Raw genomic sequence first — 21083 nt, forward strand, 5'->3', positions numbered from 1 at the left:
AGTGGATCACAGTCCTGAAACAATCTGAACATGTATTGATCGCCCGAACAGCACGATCTATGATTCATGTTCGGCTGTCTAACCTTTTAGCACCCAAGGCCACCCGATCAGCATGACATTGATCGATAGCGAATTCGATTAAAGCAAAGATTTACTAATAGTGTTACGTAGGACATCAGCCACTTACTACATTGATCATCGACCTTGATGTTTAATAATAACTCACCGCATGAGGTAAACTTCTTTTAGCTTTTTGAAATAAACAACGTCTCTAATGTCAACTGGTTCTATGTTTTTGACTATAATGTACTTAGATTTTGGACGTAAAGTGAACAAATCAAGATGAATATTTTTATTGCAGTGAGATCGGTGGGGTTATTTTCGTGACGTTACATGAAACTAATGCATTGTTGAGAAATCAAATAGTTTATGCGATGATGGAAAGTGAGTGAATGTAGTCACCATGGGTGGATGTGTGTGTGTGTCTGTGTGTGTGCAGGTTTTCCACCTACAGAGGGATGAGCGGAGCAGGGAGACGGTGTACCCGATGCACCCCAGCAGCATCAGCGGAGTCGAAGACATGTCCACACTGGCAGAGCTGCACGAAGCTGCCATCATGCACAATCTGTTTCTCCGCTATCAGAAAGACAACATCTACGTAGGTCTTCGTCTGTCAGCATTTTTCACCCTGAGAAAAAAAAACTCAGGAAGTGAAGGAGAGGAAAACAGACCGAGATTTATTTAAAAAGATAATAAACAGCATATAATATGGAGATGAAGCCCAGAACAAAGTGAACCTCTGTGGGCGCATCCAGAACTGGATCCCTGTTTTGTTTGCTTCACCCGACCTCAGTAACACAATAAAACTCCGAGATTCCCATGAAACACTATCCAGGCTTTATGAAAATAATCACTGCCCAGAGACACATGGCAACTATGTTTTTAGAAATCCTATCTCTTAATCTCATCTCGGAGGCTTCGCCCAGGCTGTCTGCACAGCATCGCGGAGCGGTATCGCTGTGGAATGATGACCCACAAACACACTTCTGCGAGTCACTTTCCCCCAAAGCGCATTACTCTAGTAGGACCAGTGGATCCTAAAATATGATCGGCCTTAGTGCAAACTAGGCCAGACTCAGTGGTTAAAGAGAGTCCCCGACCCCAGGTACTGCAGCAGAGAAAGGCACACCAATGGAGTCAAACAGATGTGATAATTAACTTTAAAATACAAGTAATTGCACATTGATACCAATGTTTTGTTGCCTTTTACTAAGAATGTTCTGTCTTTTTTCTGTTTTTCAATCATTGTTCCTAATCTGCTCCGTTGCATCTTATACATGTTTTTTAATATTATTTTAATCTCTTTCAGACCAACATAGGGTCAATTCTTGCGGCGGTAAATCCCTATAAGCAGATCGTGGGCCTGTATGACGGCGTTGCGGTCGACCTGTACAGCAGACACCAGATGGGGGAGCTGCCTCCTCACATCTTCGCCGTGGCCAACGAGTGTTACCGCTGCCTGTGGAAGAGACACGACAGCCAGTGTGTTCTCATCAGGTGAGGATCGGACACTCCAGGCCTTCGTACTGCATTTTTTTACCTAAAAATTGAATGTATATACGTCATGGGGAAGGTTTGGATTGATGATGAATGTTCTCCTCTGGGTGTGTTTGTCTCCGGAGTGGGGAGAGCGGAGCCGGGAAGACGGAGAGCACCAAGCTGCTGTTGAAGTTTCTGTCCGTGATGAGTCAGAACTCGGCCGGTACGCCTGCTTCAGAGAGAACCACCAGGGTGGAGCAGGCCCTCGTCCAGAGCAGGTACTGTATACCCCCCCCCCCCCCCACATGAGATACTGAAGTTTTTCACTGCATTTCATTGTGTTTCTTGTCTCTCCAGCCCCATTATGGAAGCGTTTGGCAATGCTAAGACTGTGTACAACAATAACTCCAGCCGCTTCGGGAAGTTCATACAGCTCCACTTTTCCCAGAACGGAAACATCCAAGGAGGCTGCATCATTGATTGTATCCTTCATGCATTTACTCACACCTGCTTCAAATAAATGCAGTCTTTGTCATTTTATACCCGATATGGATTCTCAGTTAACCTTCACTGTTGTCCTTGACTTTACACCCATCAGATTTGCTGGAAAAGGTAACACTGTGTTTAAATGTCCCATGTTCAGTAAGTTAAGTTTTATCTAATAATTATTAATTACTTATTGACATCTTTTTCCTTTAAAGAATCGAGTGGTCCGGCAGAATCCCGGAGAAAGAAACTATCACATCTTCTATTCGCTGTTAGCGGGAGCAGACAGGGACCACCGAGGTTGGTTTATGTGGTCTTTATTTTATAGCCAACTGCATTTGTTCCCATCACAGCTAATCTACCACACCACAGCACATCAGACAGGCACCTTATTTATCTGTTTATCAATCAAATCTTAAAACCCATCGCTTCTTTGGCTTTAACACCATGTAAGCTGATATTAATGAGAGAGCTGCTTTTATAAAGAATGTATTCTTTATACTTGTTTTTAACTTTTATTGCAGTTATTTGCTTTGTTTTTATTGTGGTATTAATTTCTGTGTACAGCACTTTATGTCCCTGTGATATCCACGTTAGTTTTGTGTTAATTTGTTGTGTGTTGCAGACATGTACCTCTTGTCTGATGGTCCCGAGGCTTATCACTACCTGAGCCAGTCAGGCTGTGTGCAGGACAGCAGTCTGGACGACAGGCAGCTCTTTAACAGTGTGATGGTAAGAGCCCCACAAAACCTGTTTATTAAACTGCATGTTGCCTGTTTATGCTCCAGAGGGCGCCATTGCCCTGTTTCCTGTGAAAGACTGAGATATCAGTCAGTCTCCTCATTTCCAAAAAGCATGAAAATACACACACTATATTGTGTGATATTTGGTCATTTTGCCTTAGATGGTACATTTTTTTAATCACACTCCCAATGATTTGTTCAAGCTAGGAAGCTTTTGCATCTCTTGATTCTTCAGTTTTGACATGTCGTACGTCTTTGTATCCTCCTGCAGGAAGCGTTGAAAGTGATGGAATTCAGTGAGGAGGAGATCAGAGACGTGTTCAAGCTGCTGTCTGCTGTCCTCCAGATGGGCAATATTGAATTCATGACTGCTGGTGGAGCTCAGATCACTTCCAAAGGAGGTAGAAGAAGGAATTAATTTAATATAAGACATATGCCACACAGTGTGTTCCACTGGCCTTTGTGGAGTTGTAACTGATTGTGGTTAGTTTTGTTGAAGGTTTAGCCATATTTAATGTTTTGCAGTGTATATTTTTGATTTAGCGTCCTTTTTGTACGATTTCCTCTGAAGTTGTCACTAATTATAGGTGAAAAAGAAGCATATCATTGATCAAAATAGAGCAAGCGTAGAGTTTAGCCCATAAACTTTACGGCAGTGGTTTCAAAGTGTGGAGCAGGATACAGAACGTCAGTGAAACTCTGGGGGTCAGAGGACGGACAGGCCTTTCTCCAACAACTTTTCAGCATCTCTTTGACTTTTCCAAATAAATTATTTGGAAACCAATTCTCTTCTCTTAAACGTCCCTCGGATTATATTAAAAAGTGTTTCTGATCTGAGTCTGATGAAGTTTACTGTGGGAATCTTTTGCTTTATGGAGTAAATCTGTTGTAACTGTGAGCCGATGTGCGGCACGTCTCCTTCCCCTGAGTTTGACTGACATTGTGCATGCAGACGGAGCCCTGGACAGGCTGTAACATGAGCCCGAGACTCCTTTGTTCGCTGAGTCTGACCCCTTTTCTAAAGAAACTGTGAACTACAGTGACTGGCAAAAACACGGCAGCCTGGCGAACAGAGTCGGGTTTCCCACCACTGTATAGGATCACCATCTGTATGTCACATCTGTTGTTCGACACCAGTAGGAGTTACCTGAACTGTCTGGGGTCTGCATTAGATATACATACACTATAACGTGCGTGTGTGTGTGTGTGTGTGTGTGTTTCAGTGGTCAGTAACGTCAGCGAGCTGCTCGGTCTGGACTCCTTCCAGCTGTCAGAGGTCTTGACCCAGCGCTCCATGATCCTCAGAGGAGAGGAGATCTGCTCCCCCCTCACTGTGGAGCAGGTAGCAACACATCACTCTGCTGGAATCACACCAAAAAAAAAAAAAAAGCTCTCGATTTCTTTTTTTTCGCTGCTTTCCCATTTCGACGTCAGCGTGTAATCTTGGTTCTTGCCATGAGAGCCGCCCCCCTCTGCCCACTTGATCCCCTCTCCGATCCCGGTGACACACACTCGCTGACTTTCTCCGCCGCTCTCCGCCACATGCCTCCCCGGATCGCTTGCGTGACTCCCAGCCATTTCCTGCTTTTTGTCTGCCAGATTCCAGGCACAATAAAGCCATCGTGATAGTGATCTGAGTCAAAAGCACAATAGTCCCAATGACTGGGGGGGGGGGGGTGAAGTACGAGTCCCACTCATCTGGAGGCAGTGCAGCCAGGCACCAAGACGCGGCTATAATAACTCTCTCCATTTGCACGTCTGCGCCCTGATTAATATGAATATTTCAGTCTGTATTTGCGTGCGTTATCATTGACACCATGCGCCACAAGAACTTTCAGACACATGGCGTATTTCTTCTCGGCCCACTCGTCCCATAAATGCCAGCGTATCTGCAGGACGGGCCTTCACTATTATCACAGAGCTGCGAATGCCACAAGACAGGCTTTTCATGAGCGGACAAAGGCCGTGCGCTGTCACCCTGCTGTTGCTGCTTGTTCTGCCTTGGCCTTTGAAGCAACTTGTCTCTTAATAGAGTTCATTATTCCCGTCCTGGAGTCTGCAAGAATGACTTCTTCTCACCATCGGCCAGGGGTCACTCCCCCTCAGAAACTGCCTTGAGTAACCCCCCTCCTCCCTCACCCAGTCGCCCTCCGTCCCCTCATCCTGGACAAACAGCCATTCTTCTCACCCCTGTGACGGAGATCCTGGAGCCACCGCAGCTCCGTTCACACCCGCTCGCTGCTGGAGGTGACCGGGCATGATAGATTGCTCAAAAGCACAGAAGCAATTGTTGTCAAAGAATACAGTAAAGACTGCCACGCTCTGGCTTTGTTTTCAAGTCAAGCACAGTATGTGCGCAGGAAGTTTAGCTGGCAGGGTTTTTATATTCAAACAAAGATGAACGTCTGGCTGTACGGCCGACGACATGGCAGCTGGAGAACATCGGGGAACGGCGATTACAAACAGATTCACTCGTTTTAGCGATAAATGATGGGGGTAACTTATTGAAGTGAGGCTGGAATACCTGGTGAAACCCATTTGCCCAAAGGATCAGATTCTATGCTTAAAGAACCCCGATCCACATTCCAACTGGCGATTTCTCGCTGGGAGGCAAGAATGCAAACCACTATTTAACCATGCAGCCGTTATCAAAAGAGTAACTTTAGTCAGTGGAGACATCGACTGTTTCAACTGGAGCTTCTAAAATTCAGAATGGAAAGATTTCCTTCTTTTGCATTATGAAAATAAAATATAATCAAAATGTCATATATTAAAATATAGTAAAAATACTCATAAAAAGCCTGTTATAGACCTTTAATTTCTTTTAAACGTTTAGTTGCGTTCTCCTCTGTGTGCTGACTGAGGTCTGATTTCCTGAGACGCCGCCTGTTTATGCAACACTCCGATGTTCCTTTGTTTTCACTCGGGTTCTGTCATATATCACACACTGTCTGCGGTGCGTCACTCTTCAGATATGTAGGTGATAAATGATGTGTGTTGTGAAAACAGACGTTGTCCCAAACTGCAGTCAGACGCTGACATAAACCATCTTTTCTGCCTCCAAACCACCGTGTGTTTTATGGACACACCACTGAGGCGTCACACACACCATCAATCAAACAGTCAAACCCGTCGCTCTTCCCAGCCTCTCTTACCGCCATCTGATAGAACTGATGATATGTGTGCCGTGTGGGTGAGCGCTGTGTTTAGGACTCGGTCTGCTCAGTTTCCTCTCGCCCGTTTTCTGTTTTCCGACTTGGCGCTGACGGTCGGTTGTCCTTCATCTGCCTGTGTCAAAATGTGCAGGCGGTGGACTCGCGGGACTCCGTGGCCATGGCGCTTTACTCCCAGTGTTTCTCCTGGATCATCATGAGGATCAACCAGAAGATCAAAGGGAAAGACAACTTCAAGTCCATCGGCATCCTGGACATCTTTGGCTTTGAAAACTTTGAGGTGAAGGCTCGCTTGTCAAATTAGGTTTTTGAAATGTCCATATTTACGCCATCAGATTGATTCATTCTCACAGCCTTCTCTCCCCATCTTTTTTTTGTATTTTTTATTTCAAATCCACAGTAAATGCTGAAAATAGACTTTTTACTGTTGACATCTTGTGTCCATCTGTTGTTTTGCAGAAACAGATTGGATTTAAACTTTATTTAAAGCAGATTGTTTATTTTAAATGTGTGTCTTTAACTTGCAGAGGAATTGACTTCAATCTTATGTTTTTTTTTGTATTTTGCAGGTGAACCGGTTTGAGCAATTCAACATCAACTACGCCAACGAGAAACTCCAGGAATACTTCAACAAGCACATATTCTCATTGGAGCAACTAGAGTACAACAGGTCAATTATCTGAATTTACATCTCAGGCCTGTATGCAGACAGATGCACTGGGAGGAAAAGTAGATGTGTTCATGCTCTGGAGACCGTCCCCCCCCCCCTCCAGCCAGATAAAGCTGGGGGTGGGTGATGAGTAGCCTCATGACGATACAGGCAGAGTGCCAGACATTTGGATTTGGCTCAGTTTCTCCCACAGCCAGTTGTTTTCTGGCATAACAGGCCAGTACCCTGGACATGGCTCATTTCATCACATGTTCGTGCTGGATAATGCAGCCATTGTGTCCTCCTGGTCGTTTGCACTTGAATGTACTTCTTACTGTGGTGCGTGTGTGTGTGTGTGTGTGTGTGTGTGTGCTTATCCTGACAGGGAGGGGATCCAGTGGGAAGCCATAGACTGGATGGATAATGCCGAATGTTTGGATCTCATCGAAAAGGTAACAGTCAGGCCCTGAGACAGCAGAGTCATCCCCGGCCGGGACTGACCACTAACCACCAGCCAGAGCAGGGCTGACCCAGACACCACACCGTGCTTACACACCGGCTCCCAGCTCGCAGCCTGTCATTACACAGTCTCAGTTTGCACGCTGTTTGCACAGTAACGAACACCAGTCAGCGGTCAGAGGTATGGTCGGAGTGAAACATGAAGACAATTTGTGTTATTTTACCGCCATAGTTATAATGATGTTAAAACTGAGCCTCGATAGAGGTTGGCTTACGTTGGAAAGAATTCCGGTTCGAAATCAGGCGTAAGTGAGTTTTGATGTTGAGAAAACACACTTTCATCCCTTCATACTGTATATTCGTAAATCTATTAGATGATTGTTGCAGCATTAGTCTGATTGTGTGTAACTTCAGGAATGTGAGTCGGACTCGTGTTGCCAAACCCTTCGCCTGCTCAGTGAACTCTGTATGTAAAAATAAAAGAAAATGGAATGAATTGCTTTGCCGTTTCCTGGATGTATTGTTGTATTAAAAGCTGCCAGATGGGCCCCAGTAGGATCATAACTAGTTCCATCATGACTGCGGTGAGCGTTACAGTCTCTGCTCCTCTGTCTGTCTCCCCCTGTAGAAGCTGGGCATGCTGGCTCTCATCAATGAGGAGAGTCGCTTCCCCAAAGGCACGGACTACACCCTTCTGGAGAAGCTGCACAGCCGACACGCCGTGAGAGCACGCGCACACACATGGAAACCGGCGTGGCCGCTCCACAGACAGACGCTCGCAAAGCCATAAAAATGACCCGTATCCCTGCCCCAAAGCGCCTTAACTCCACTCACCAGTCCGGATCACCTCAAAGAGTTAAAACTGAGTCCTGGATGGTGAAACGCCTGCTGCGCGGAACGTCTGTCCAGCACGCATGTTCTCTCTCTCTCTTTCTCTCTCTCTCTCTCTCTCTCTCTTTCTCTCTCTCTCTCTCTCTCTCACGGACAAACACAATACTGAAATGTGATCGGCCATTCCCCAGGTCTAATCGGCATTTTGTTCTCGCTGAATAGACATCAGACTGCACAATAGCAGACGGAAAAAAAAAAAAAAAAAAAAACAAGAGAGGGAGAACGGAGAACTTACCTGACCTTTCTTGGCGGTGGTTCCCTTCACGGATGATGCACTTTGGGACTCATTGTCGCAGAAATGAGTGAAATTGGCTTATTTTAAATCATCTAATAATAGAGTCATTGGCAGATATAATTATTCATAAATGTTGACTGTTGTTCGGTTGTTTAATAAGACAAACATCAGGTTTATTCTCCGTTTATTCCCTTTTTTGTTGTAAATCCCTCTTTGTTGGAAGCGTCGCTCCTTCTGGTTTCTTCACAAACTGCACTTTACTCATGAAGATGTAAAGCCAGGCGTTGGAAAACTACGAAGCACATTTTTCATTTATTAAATTCAAGCTTTTACAATCATTTTAATTAAAAAAAAAAAAAGAAACTTTATTTTAGCCTTGAATATGTCGCTAGCTGTGCAGTCGTCCCCGGTATTCCTGGAGCACTCAGTGTACCGAGTGGGGTATTTAATGTTATTACAGCCAATCAGATGAAAACGAACGACATTTCTAAAACCCTGTGGTCTCTTTGGTCTGCCCTGCCAGGCGAACCCATACTATGTGAAGCCCAGAGTGACTGACCACCAGTTTGGCATCAAGCACTACGCTGGAGAGGTAATTAACAAATCACACACACGCATGCACACACACCCACACAGAAACAGCTTCACACAGCGAAAACAGTTCCTTTTTCTAGTTTAATAGTTTGGATGTCACTTCTTCAGCTCCTCTAGCGTCCTTTTCCCTGAGTCAGGAGAAAAGCTGCCTTCACTGACACCATGACAGAGATTATTCCACAATAACGTGTCGGAAAGGGGCGAAACGAGATGTGGGGAGTGAGGCAAACGCAGAGAAAGAATGGGACTGAAGGGGAGAGTGGTGTCGAGGATGTGGGGCAAAAGTAGAAGGATTCACGTTGATAAAGAATGGCTTTATGAAGCCTGCCTCAGACAAGGTCCCCTCAGTGTGAGCGTGGTGGCAGCTCAGTCACAAGCTTGGCAAGGAGGACTATGGTAATGACCTGGGCCGGAGAGGACAGGCAGGGCAGCCCGTTGTTTCTCTCCCTCGCTCTCTCTCTCTCTCTCGCTCTCTCTCTCCCCAGTGTACAGATTTGCTTCCCTCAAAGCGCCCTCTGTTAACGCTCCTGTTGCTGGGAGTTTGGTCGAGGAAATCATAGCATCCTCCTAATGATTTGATTTTCCCTGCAGGTCCAGAAAAATGCACCTATTAACTCAAACAAAACCGTCACTACATGCTGGGAGCACATGAATAAGGTTTTCATTTTAGTGTCTCGAAGCAATTAAACATGAACAATATTGAAAATACCTTGTTGAACAGACTCAAACTTTTTGTTGTGTGGGATCAACAGTTACCTTTAGCACAGTTACTGCACTGAACTGTGGGTAATTTCCCTTGACAAACCCATTTCTCTCCAGAATCATCAGATCATCCTCGTTAACAAACCTGAAACTGACGGCCACAGAGAGCCTTTTGTACCAGTCTGTTTCTTTTAGAGAGCGGCGGAGTGTAATTAGACTGTCTGCAATTTATAAAATGTGTCGTCAGGTTGGGATCTCATGGTTCCCCATGAGCCTCCAGGTTTTGAGAGTGGGGTGGGGATGGGGATTGAGTTTGGATGGCGGTACACAAACAAAGCTGTGAATAGAAGCTCGTGCGTACGGCGTCAACACGCTGTACCTGAAGCTAGAGTGTTTTATATGCGCTCTTGTTTTCGCTATAAGTGAATTAAAAGTCTAACAAGTCAGGTAAGAGTGTGTGAGTGTGGATCGGGGTGAGCGCAGGAATGTTGTGTTGTTAAGACAAAGGCTGAACAGAACTCAACAGGTGACTGCGCCGCCGCCGACACGCTCCGTTGTGCCTCCAGAGGCCCGCCCCCCGCCTCCTTTTGGCTCACAGCGAGCCTCAACCACGTATTAAGTCACCGTAAATCACTCAAGTCCCGCGACGTGCACCGATGTGTGAAAGTGAGAGATGGATTGAAGTTGAGTCAGTTTCGTGTGCAGAAGCTGTACTACACTGATTTTCAAACATATACAAGCTCATAACTTTCCTTTTAATTGTGTTCTGCACGAACTTTCACTGAATGGTTTCTTTTTACTCATTTTCTTGGTAGTATTTCTCTCTTTCTTTGCTCGCATAACTGTTTATGCTTTGTCTTCACTGGAAATGCATCATTCCTTCTGTTTGTTTGTCTGTTTTCAAATGTTTAGGTGCTTTACGACGTTCGCGGGATCCTTGAGAAGAACAGAGACACCTTCCGAGATGACATCTTGTTCATTCTGAAAGACAGCAGGTAGGCACCGTGCACACTTCTCCTCTCGACACTCGCTCTGAGCGAGCGTCTGCAGCCACGCGCTCTCGCCTCTTCTCTTGTTTTGCCCGCAGGCTTGACTTCATCTACGACCTCTTCGAGCGCGTTGGCAGCAGAAACGGAGACGAGACCTTAAAGATGGGAACGGCCCGACGCAAGCCCACTGTCAGCTCTCAGTTTCGGGTGAGACCGGCGTTTCCGTGACCTACATTATTTTCTCTCATGGCTGTACTGTCTCATCGCGCTGACAACGAGTTAATTGTCTCCCATGTGCTGCTGCGTACAGTACTCACTTAACCCTTCACACTGTGCATGTTATTCTGGCATGATGAGACGATAAAGAAAAAAAAAAAAAAGAAGATTTAAGTCGTGGAGACACAGAAGAGGAGGAGAATGCCGTCTGTGTATTTGATCTGCAGCTGATGATGGGTGATGGGCAGTGTGAAATATGTGGTTATGAACCGGGCCGGGGGGTAGGCGGTGGGGGTGGGGGGGGGGGGGGGGGGTGGGGGGGGGGGGGGGGTGGGGGGGGGGGGGTGGAGGACTTAGCTTAGCATGTTCCGACTGCAGTGTGGAGAGAAGGAACAGGGGAGGATTTGGCAGGCTGCCCCGGCCTACAGTTCCTAAAGCCAGGGGATTAGGGTTGATGGCTGGGCAGAGAGGGGCCAACCAGGGGCCAATCACACTCCGCACTGCCAGGCCAGGCCTCGCTGGAGACAGACTGTCTGAGGCAGGGAGGCGAGCGAGGCGGAGAGACTCGGAGGTTCAAGGGTCCACTGAGTGTATATTTCTGTCTGCATCCTCTATGCCGCATAGAAGTAATTCTGCGAGAGGTGAACAGTCTCAAAGTAAATAAACTCTCTGCTTTTACTATTATTATTAAGGTAACATTGCCCACATTTCTACTTTCAAATCAGGAAAAAGTTAATTCAGCTTTTGTTTGACTTGTGGGTTTTATTATAGTAAGACGCATATTTATTAGACGTCTCCTCTTTGCATAATAAGCCACACATAAACATAAATCAATGTTAACAATGCGTTTCTTCACTCCCTTGCTCTCCGTTCTCCTGTTGCTGCTTTCTCCCAGGACTCTCTCCATTCCCTGATGGCCACACTAAGTGTCTCCAACCCCTTTTTTGTTCGCTGCATCAAACCAAACATGGACAAGGTAGGTCATGCAAATTGCATTACACAAACAATGTTAGTAACCCTGCCAGGGCTTGTCAAGGTCAGTGCCCGCAAAGTTAAACCTCCTTGCTGCTATTCAAATTTGCTGCTGTTCGTCTTGCCTCAGTGCTCACATGACTCCAAAATGTGAAAAAAATGATTCAACACTCCAGAGTCAGAAATGACCCACAGTGATAAACCTTCCCTTTTTTTGCAGCAGATCTTCATGAAAATACTTTGATTGTACTCACTCATATAAAAGAGCTGCATGTCATAACATTCCTGTCACTTTAGGTTCTGTACCAGAGGTCAAAGGTCATGGCTGGTCACCCCCAGCTGCAGCCTCTTGGCCGATGCTTTCGCTAATCTGACTGCATCAGTGGAATGCTCAGATAAGACCGCAGTCCTGCGGCTGCAGTGCCGCTCGCAGGACGTTTATTTCCCGCCTCCGCCGCTGACCGCCACATGCGAGCCAGTAATCTGCAGCGGGTGTTGGTTCCTCTTTTATTTTCCCTGTGAGCGGCCGGCAGCGTCGTGCAGCGGTGTTCTCCCTGCTACTGTTAATATTGCACACAGTGTGGCGATTGTCCTCTGCTCCCGGCTCCTCGCCTCCCACCCTCCGAGCGTCATTCCACACCTTCTCGCTTTACTTGTTAGCATGGAAACTACAACTGTTGTCCTCCTGCTCTCGATGTCTTTACCCTTCTCCTTTCTTTCTATGATCTGCCCCCCCCCCTCCTGTTGGCTCCGCCCCACATTCATTCACCTGGCTTTGGCTGGTCAAGATTGAACAAGCCGTGCCTCTGCTAATCCTGCAGTATGACAAGATGGCATGCACAATCCTCTGACATGATTACATGCATGTAAATATATAAAGCACATAGACACAAAGAGTGTGTTGGTTATTTATTTACATTTACCTTTCTTAAAATCGTTGTCACAGTCGGTTTTCTTTTTATTGAAAAAAAAATCATCATGCTGTAATCCTCTCAGCTGTTTATATTGTGTGTGTGTGTGTGTGTGTGTGTGTGTGAGATTATGAGCATAAACACATGCCAGCGTGCAAGCGCCTATATTATCCAAGTGTGTTTGTTTCCATGCATAGTAGCATTAGCTTGTAATTAGATTGACACGCGGTGGAATGCCGCGGCCCTTGCGCGGGGCTTATCCAGCGCCGTGTGCCCTCTGGGTGACAAATGGCCTTCATACGAACCTGAGAGATCAGGGGCGGCGGACGTCACAGATCGGCCCTGATAAGAAAGCCCGAGGATTATTGGTAACGCCGCGCTTTGAACAATGCGGCCGATTATTTCAGTGAGAAAGGTTCTTGCTCAACGCTGTTCGGGTTTCTCCTCGGATAGTGTGTGTTTCCTTTTTTGTAACCTGATGGTTAATGTAAAATGATAGCGCTCAACGTAGTCATTTACTTTTTAGTTCCAGTTTAACTGGACTCAGCAGTGAGGTCACTCAGTAAGGTGTGCCTGCAGTGTTTGGCTGCTTCGTATCTGAGACTAACAGCAATGACGGGCTTTTTTCTGAGGGAATACGTAGTTCTGAAGTGTAGAGGGTGGATAGAGAGATGTGCATTTTGACATTTAAACTCCAGTTGTGCTGAATTGTCCATTCAAACACAGCTGTTACATTTAAGAACAAAAAACTACAATAAAGTCATTTCAATTTAATAAAAACATCACTGAGGTGTCAGCATGCTTTTGTTTTTACTTGCAGAAGGCCAACCAGTTTGATCCTGATGTTGTCCTGAACCAGCTGAGATACTCCGGGATGCTGGAAACCGTGAAGATCCGCCGAGCAGGATTTCCTGTCCGCCGAACCTTTAAGGACTTCTACAGCAGGTCGGGACAATCGGCAGACTCACATGAAATACTGTGAGAACCGGCTGAATTTGGACTTAGCTCAACTTAAAAAAAGCAATCAAATTAAAACGTTATGTGTGAAATGCTGCGGGAGACACTGTTTTGTAGTTGCTTTCATCGGTTTGTGCTCTGTTTGTGCGAATATGTCCGTTTATGTTAAGATTGTGCGTCTTTTCCACAGATACAAGATGATCCTGAAAAACCAAACCCACTCGGGGGATGAGAGGCAGAGTTGCTCAGACCTTCTCAGTCTTCAGGACAAAACCAAGAGAGAGTGGCAGCTGGGAAAAACAAAGGTGCAGCATGTAAACACACACGAGCTCGCTCATATACAGGCCCAGACTTGTTTTTGTCACTTGAAAGGGCATCGGATTGATTTAAACTCATGCCCTGGGTACTTTGTGTAACCATAACCATTATCCCAACTTAGCTATATAACACTAAACCTAACCCTCGTCCCTGACATTATCCAGAAAACAAAGTCTTAATCCTGACGTGTAATCTTTAACTTAGTGGGGGACAAGCTCTTTGTCTCCGAAATGGGAGACTGCTTCTCTCAATGTGACGACGTGAACAGATATTTGTCCCCTCAGTTGTAATTAACACAAGTAGGAAGGCGTGCACGCTTGGGCACGACAGAGTGGCAGTCTTAAAACAGACGTGAGCACAGCTGGGCGGGCTGAAGGATTAGGTGAAATGTCACTTTAGGTTTTCCTGGAAGACAGATTCTTGAAAATTTCTAGCCTTGATTTTTTTTTTGCTTCACAGTTTCGTAAGAAAAGCAATAAAAAAAAAAAAGAGTAAAACTTGTAATCTGTCGTCTTCTGAAACCAAACGCCTCCCGAGACGTGAAGCTGGTCCCATTCCCAAGCTGCGAGTGTGTTCCACCACGGCGGTGACTCACATCCTGAGGATCTCTTTGACCAGCTGCGGTCAGACTACAGCTCTCTTGTTGACGACCGCAGGGTTACTTGGCTCCTCTTAAAATCCCCGACACTGTTACTGTAACTGTAACCTATTGCAGGTCGTCGGGCGGGCGGGCGGGCGGGCGGGCGGGTGGGTGGAGGGGTGTGGGGGTGGGGGCTTACAGTAATCCCGAGGCCGTCTTGTTGTAGCTGGAAGACTTTGAGCCTCCTGACACTCCCTGAGCTGTTGATTTAATAAACTAAACTCCCGGCGAGTTTGGAGGGAGACTGCGGCGATGAGACGCTGCGGCAGCGCGGAGGTTAAATGGAAGTCACGTTTCAAACTACAGACTCGGAAAATTTACGATGGCATTTACATCTGTTGGAACACAGCTCTCAGGGATGCTTATCTCTGACTGTCCCTTTCTTTTTTGTTTCTGCAGCTCTTTAATTAAAACAATCATCAATCCCGCCCTTCAAACCACCAGATCCCCTTGTCACTGAATGATTAACTTGACCTGCTCAATCTGGAGAGCCAAACCTGTTATGCCCTACATAAAAGGCTAAAAGAGAAAGAAACGAAACAGGTTTTATGGGAGCTCTTTTGAACTCTTGCTAAATCCACTTTTGACCCTTTGTTACTTCCTGCTCTTTGCTGCGGTCGCCGTGCGGCTGTTAAATTACGGGCACATTTCAAGTTTTTTGCCACCGCCCTTTTCGGACAGTTTTGTTGTAATTCCCAATTTGGCAGGGCCACCGTGAGCAGCGCCAGCTGCACACATGGCGTGAACCGTGAACCGTGAACCCAGAGCTGAGACCAGACAAGAGACGTTCGGTTGCAAAGCCGCATGTTTGAATCCGCGTGCGGAACCGCCAACGTGCGCATGCCTATGTATATTAAATTTTTCTCACACATGCACACTGGAATACATCCCTGGAGTGGCTGTGTAGTCTGCAATACATCCTCTCTGCGGGTTAAACCGTGTGTTTCCAGGATCAGCAACTTTGACGTTTGGCTGACTCTGCTGACTGCTTCGCTTTAGTCAGAGTGTATATTGAAAAAGAAAAAGAAACGGCTCCCCCTTTTTTTTTTTTTTTTTTTTTTTTTTCAAAACGCAAACCTCTCGAAAAAATGCATAGTTGTGATATTTCCTGCATGTGCTTGTGTTTTTAATGGCTGCACTATATTTTGGGGTTTAGGGTAATGTAGTGCGGCTTGTGGGAAGGGGGCTACATTTCCTTTGGAGAAACAATCTGTGTGTAATTATATACGTGCCGATTGTGTGCAGAGGAAGTGTGTGTGCCTAGAATTAGGAGCCTGGGTGATGTTGCAGGGATTGTGTGTGTGTGTGTGTGTGTGTGTGTGTGTGTGTGTGTGTGCGTGAGTGTGCGTGCGTGTGTGTGTGTGTGTGTGTGTGCGTGAGATTGCGAGCCATTTATTTTACAGACGAGGGAAGGATGTGGACGAAGGGGAAGCTTCCTCCTCTCTCACAGACTTTACAGAGGCAGGCCGGGCTGCAGCTGTTGGAGCCTTTGATTAGTGGAACATCTGGGACACAAACGCACACACATTGTCACTAAAAGGTCTTCCCCCCCCCCTCGCAGAGGTTGCTGATCCCGCAGGCCAGACACAGATATCGTAGTCTCATATAAACCCACAGCTTTCCTGGCCTGCAACCATAATCAGACAAAATCTGATTACGGTTTATGAAGCCATGTTGAAGCTGCATGTTCATATTTTGTGACTGTTTCAGTCAAAGGGAAGTTACAGCTTCCTTATAGAGAAAGTACCAAAGTCTCCAGGAGTGAAGAAAGAGTTAACCAAACTCTTTTCCCCTTTCCTTCATGAGAGCAAGGAGGGGTGTGGCTTTCTATCTGGACACCAGCCACCATCCCTCCCCCTCATCCCTTCATCCCTCCTCTCCCTACCTCTCCCATCCCCTCCCCTCCCTCTTCTGTGCCGTTCTGCCTGTGCACGTCAGTCGAGCTCCCAGCGCAGTGGCAGCAGCAGTAGCGGCAGAAGGCGAGCGCTGAGGACGGACGCCCGGACGCGATGAGGCTCTGCAGCAGCAGCAGCAGCAGCAGCCGCCCTGCAGCCTCTCCGCCACTTTCCCCTTCGGCTCGGCTCTGCGGTCAGGGAGAGCGGCTCATCTGCTAGCCTCAGCCGCACCACAGCCTCCCTCTGCAGTGGGCACAGAGCGCTGCCAAACAGACAACAAGGGGGACCCTCACATCTCCGCGGGCCCTCTTTTACAAGGAGAGGAACTAATTCATCCCGTCTCTTCCTCCTCCTCCTCCGCTCCTCCACCCGCAGGTGTTCCTGAAGGAGGCCCTGGAGCAAAGGCTGGAGAAGGACAGGGAGGAGGCGCGGCGCAGGGCTGGCATGGTGATCCGCGCCCACATCCTCAGCTATGTGGCAAGGTGAGCGGCGGGGAGTGGAGGAGGGGTGCGTGGATGAGTGGCAGCGACAGTTGTCAGTGTTTGTTTTGCAGTGGAGGTGTTCGGCCTGCGTGCGCGCCGGGGCGGGGGCAGATTATGTGCGTGTTGTGCATGCCTTTGCACATTTGTTTACCTTTTCGTCTGTACATGCATGTGTGTTATGTGGGCTTCAAGCTTGCTGTTTTGCCAGTGGGTCAGTCATTACAAAGTGTGTACCCTGCTAGAATACAAAGTTTTTCATCTGGGTCTAAAAACTGACAGGAAACCATGCAGAAATATGTTTTGCAGGCACTCATAGACATGTAATCTCAGCCTGCTGCACCTGTACATGACCATGTATAATGTTACATACAGTTCTCTGAAAGGCTCCACTGGGAAGCTACAATAGGGCCGATGACAGCGTTCAGGTTGTGGGTTTCCTTCCCTTCAGAGTCACTTATACTAAAGCCCGAGCTCCGGGAAGTTCCGTAAGGACACAAGTAAAGGCTTTGTATTATTACGTGTAACATTATCTATGTTCTGAGACCAGTCAACAGCCGCGAACTGATCACTGTGGAGACTGCATCAGGACAAGGGGGTCAAAAAGTCAGAGCCGTGTGTGTGGTCCCGAGAAAGCCACGTGTGTTTATGTGTGTGTATGTTTGCGTGTGCGTGTGTGTTGTCAATGCATGTGCTGTGTTTGGGTGACTGGGCTTAGTCACAGGGCTAAACACAGCGGCCCACGCTGCCACAACAGAAACAGCACGAGCTCATCAGACCCTTAACATCTCATAGTTCACAAAGCTCAGTCTGTGTTCAGGAATGTTTATTTAAACAGAAAGCACCTCCAATGGGCTTAATGAGGGGGACAGATATGTACAACTTGAAAAAAAATGTGTTTAAACTGAATACAAATGTGCATGATTGATTTTTTTTTCCAACAGGAAACATTATAAGAGAGTTTTGTCCAGCGTGGTCACCATCCAGAAGAACTACAGGGCTCACTTTTGGAGACGTGCGTTCCTGCGTCTGCGCTTGGCCGCCATCGTCCTGCAGAAGCACCACAGAGGCCGGGCGGCCAGAGCCCTCTACTCGCAACTCCAGGAGGAGAAGCGGAGGCAGGAGGACGAGGAGAGGAGGAGGAGGGAAGAGGAAGAGGAGAGGAGGCGAGTAGAAGAGGAGGAAAAGAGAAGAATGGAGGAGATGAGGAAGGAGGAGGAGGAGAGAAGGCGGAAGGAGGAGGAGGAAAAGCAGAGGCTGAGGGACGAGGAGCAGAGGCTGAGGAAGGAGAGAGAAGAGGAACAAAAATTAATGGCGAATGGAGACAAGACAAGGTATACTCTGTTATATTTACTGGACTTGACTTGTATTACTTCTTTAAATGCATAACATGACTGAAGTTTTTTATATTTTCTCTTCAGGAACTCACTCGTGAATGGTGCTTGTCAAAAGGTAAATAAAGTTTCATGCAGTGCAGTTTAAGCCGTGGCTTTTGTGGCACTAACCTCTTACATTCTCTCTCCCCGCTCACTTATCTGGCCAACAGAAGGAGCTCGCTCACACTCTGTCCCACAGCCAGACGTCCGAGGAGGAGAGCCGTCAAATGGAGGAGATCCTGCGCCTGGAGAGGGAGATCGAGCGTCTGCAGAAGCAGCAGGAAGACGGCGTGTCGCTCCTCGGCGACGTCTCCCGCGAGGAGCTTCGCCAGATACGGGATGCCGAGATCTACAGGCTGGAGAAGGAGGCTTCTCGCGTGGCGACAGAGTTCCTGGAGCTGCTGGACTTCGGCGGTCTCGAGCCATCCCTGTCGAGCGAGGAGAACCTTCACGACCCGGCTGAATCCACCGCTCCTCTGGCCGAGGAGGAGGTGGACGAGGGGTTCCCCGCTGAGGACGAGTGCATTCCTTTACCCGACTTTCCTCCTCCGGCTGCAGTTCCTCTCGACAAGGAAGTATTCCAAAGCATTCCCCCTCCTCCGCCTGCCTTTGCTGAGGGAGTAGTGATCTCTCCGCCTGCTACGTCTTCTCCTGCGCTCGCAAACGTCACCTCTCTTACCCCCAACGGACTGGATCGTGCCTCTCTGCTGACGGACTCCAAACCCGCCCACCCTCCTCATCCTCCTCTGATCACTAATGGAGAAAGGAGGCCGTGCCAGAGCGCCGGCGGGGGATCGAACTTTGAGCACGCGAACGAGGAGCCGCCACAGGCCAACCTGCCAGACACAGAGTCCGACTACGACCAGGAGGAGTTTGAGGAGGTTCACGGGAGCTCGGGCGCAAGCACCAACGACGGCCACATCACCGACGAGGAAGTGCTGCGGAAGTCCTCATGCACCCAAAACAGCCTGGACTCCTTCAGAGGCAGCTCCGACTCGGTGAGAAATAACAAGTTCAGAGTAAGAGCTGTTAAAAGTTGAAGTGTGCAGCATTACGCTCTCTAATCTTATAATTTAAGAGAGTATCTGTTTGGAGTAACATCTGAGCTCCATTAGAAGTAGAACCTCTGGGAAGCAGAAGAACTTAACTGACTTACTGAAGAACCTAAACCAAATTTAATTTCTGCATCAAAGGCAACTTGCCCCATAGTTCTTTACTGGCACACACCGAGATTTCCTCTGTGTATTCTAGACTCTCCACACATTACCTCAAGGAAGAAATCCTGCTCTGCACACTGGGTTGCGGGCAGCCTTTGTACGAGCCAGGATCTTATCAAAAGAGTCAGAAACCCAGTGAAATACTGGAGCTGTTATTTGTTTTGGCTCTGCTGATACTGCAAGTCGAGCAGAGAGCTCAGAGCTGACGCCGTTAGATCAGCAGAATGTCAGAGTGAAGGGGCCATGCTTTATGTGTTGGCATGCTTGTGTGTGAGTGTGTGTGGCGGGGAGTGGCGAGGGTGTTTAAGGTGATTGATGGTAATTGTATCGCAGGTTTTTTTGTTTTTTTTTTGGTTTTAAAGTATGAAATAAGGTTCTCAATTTGTATGTACAGAAAATAGTAATTCTAAAAAAATAAACACAGCTTTTTATTGGTTTTACTGTGTCTCCCAGCAAGCGGTCATCATAATTGAAATATTTTTTTCTGTTTCAGTTCATTGACAGTGATGAAGACAACGATGGTTATGTAGACACAGATGAGGAAGTTTCCAATGGGAGGGTGAACCTGCTGAACGGTAGCGGGCCTCCATACTTTCACGGCTATCTCTACATGAAGAGTGAGTAGCAGCGTTGTTTGTATTCATTCTTCTCTCTATTTTGTGTGTAACTATTTAAATGTTTCAGTGCGTTATGTTTAATAGGTGTTCACTCCTGTGCGTCCCTCCTTCTTCGCAGGCGGTCTCATGATCCCTTGGCGTCGTCGGTGGTGTGTCCTCAAAGACGAGACCTTCATGTGGTTCCGGGCGAAGCAGGACTCCCTCAAATCCGGCTGGCTGTATAAGAAAGGGGGAGGAATGTCCACTCTGTCTCGGCGTAACTGGAAGATGCGCTGGTTCGTGCTGCGGGAGTCAAAACTAATGTACTTCGAGAACGACAGCGAAGAGAAGCTTAAAGGAACCATCGATATTCGCTCAGCCAAGTAAGATTCTGTACTCTCTATTGATGCTATTTATTTGCTCTTAGGATCTAATTTGGATTATATACTCAGTCAAACGCAGGAAGTTGGTTAACCACCTACTGGCATGCTTTCTGCCTTCGCAGGGAAATTGTGGACAATCATGAGAAGGAAAATGCACTGAATATTGTAACTGAGGAGCGGACGTACCACATCTATGCAGAGTCTCCTGAGGATGCCAGGTACACAGCATCTGCATAGTCTGTGCAACCAGCAACAACTTGTTTTAGTGATTTCATAGAAATAAAGTTCCCCCTTGTGGTCGCTTTGTGGAACTCCATGCTACAGATTGCAATTCCATGTTCGCTGACTTCTCCCTTCTGAACTCCCTCTGACCCATCCAGCGGTTGGTTCAATGTGCTGAGTCGAGTCCACAGCGCCAGCCAGGAGCAGCTCATGGAGATGCACCATGAACAGGCCAACCCAAAGAATGCAGTGGTTAGTGCTGTTATACCTCTCCGCTGCCCGGCTGCCACAGCTTCAGCTCCGTTTTCCAGCGGCAGCGCAAGAGCGTGTAACCGAATCGGCAAAAATTTGACGGTTCAAATCTGAGTCATATAGTCCTTTATACCAAAGAGGAACAAAAACACACACGCTAGTCGTTGGTCATTATCTGGATATTGGATG

At 47.3% G+C, this 21083-nt stretch overlaps 1 protein-coding gene across 1 annotated transcript in view; it reads left to right on the forward strand.

Moving 5' to 3' along the window:
- The window catches only part of myo10l3 (myosin X, like 3), a 46726-nt gene that overhangs the window by 20120 nt on the left and 5523 nt on the right, over positions 1 to 21083 (forward strand). Inside the window, exons 3-29 of the mRNA XM_030111742.1 lie at positions 500 to 658; positions 1370 to 1557; positions 1683 to 1817; positions 1897 to 2021; positions 2138 to 2151; positions 2241 to 2325; positions 2651 to 2757; positions 3040 to 3169; positions 3992 to 4110; positions 6075 to 6221; positions 6511 to 6611; positions 6976 to 7042; positions 7678 to 7770; positions 8699 to 8767; positions 10384 to 10466; positions 10559 to 10667; positions 11572 to 11652; positions 13380 to 13504; positions 13707 to 13821; positions 16745 to 16851; positions 17793 to 18182; positions 18270 to 18300; positions 18395 to 19222; positions 19935 to 20058; positions 20177 to 20420; positions 20543 to 20638; positions 20801 to 20894. Of these exons, the coding sequence (XP_029967602.1) occupies positions 500 to 658; positions 1370 to 1557; positions 1683 to 1817; positions 1897 to 2021; positions 2138 to 2151; positions 2241 to 2325; positions 2651 to 2757; positions 3040 to 3169; positions 3992 to 4110; positions 6075 to 6221; positions 6511 to 6611; positions 6976 to 7042; positions 7678 to 7770; positions 8699 to 8767; positions 10384 to 10466; positions 10559 to 10667; positions 11572 to 11652; positions 13380 to 13504; positions 13707 to 13821; positions 16745 to 16851; positions 17793 to 18182; positions 18270 to 18300; positions 18395 to 19222; positions 19935 to 20058; positions 20177 to 20420; positions 20543 to 20638; positions 20801 to 20894 (3966 nt within the window). The remainder of the gene's footprint in view (positions 1 to 499; positions 659 to 1369; positions 1558 to 1682; positions 1818 to 1896; positions 2022 to 2137; positions 2152 to 2240; positions 2326 to 2650; positions 2758 to 3039; positions 3170 to 3991; positions 4111 to 6074; positions 6222 to 6510; positions 6612 to 6975; positions 7043 to 7677; positions 7771 to 8698; positions 8768 to 10383; positions 10467 to 10558; positions 10668 to 11571; positions 11653 to 13379; positions 13505 to 13706; positions 13822 to 16744; positions 16852 to 17792; positions 18183 to 18269; positions 18301 to 18394; positions 19223 to 19934; positions 20059 to 20176; positions 20421 to 20542; positions 20639 to 20800; positions 20895 to 21083) is intronic.

This window comes from Salarias fasciatus, chromosome 16, assembly GCF_902148845.1.
Source record: "Salarias fasciatus chromosome 16, fSalaFa1.1, whole genome shotgun sequence".
Taxonomy (NCBI): Eukaryota; Metazoa; Chordata; class Actinopteri; order Blenniiformes; family Blenniidae; genus Salarias; species Salarias fasciatus.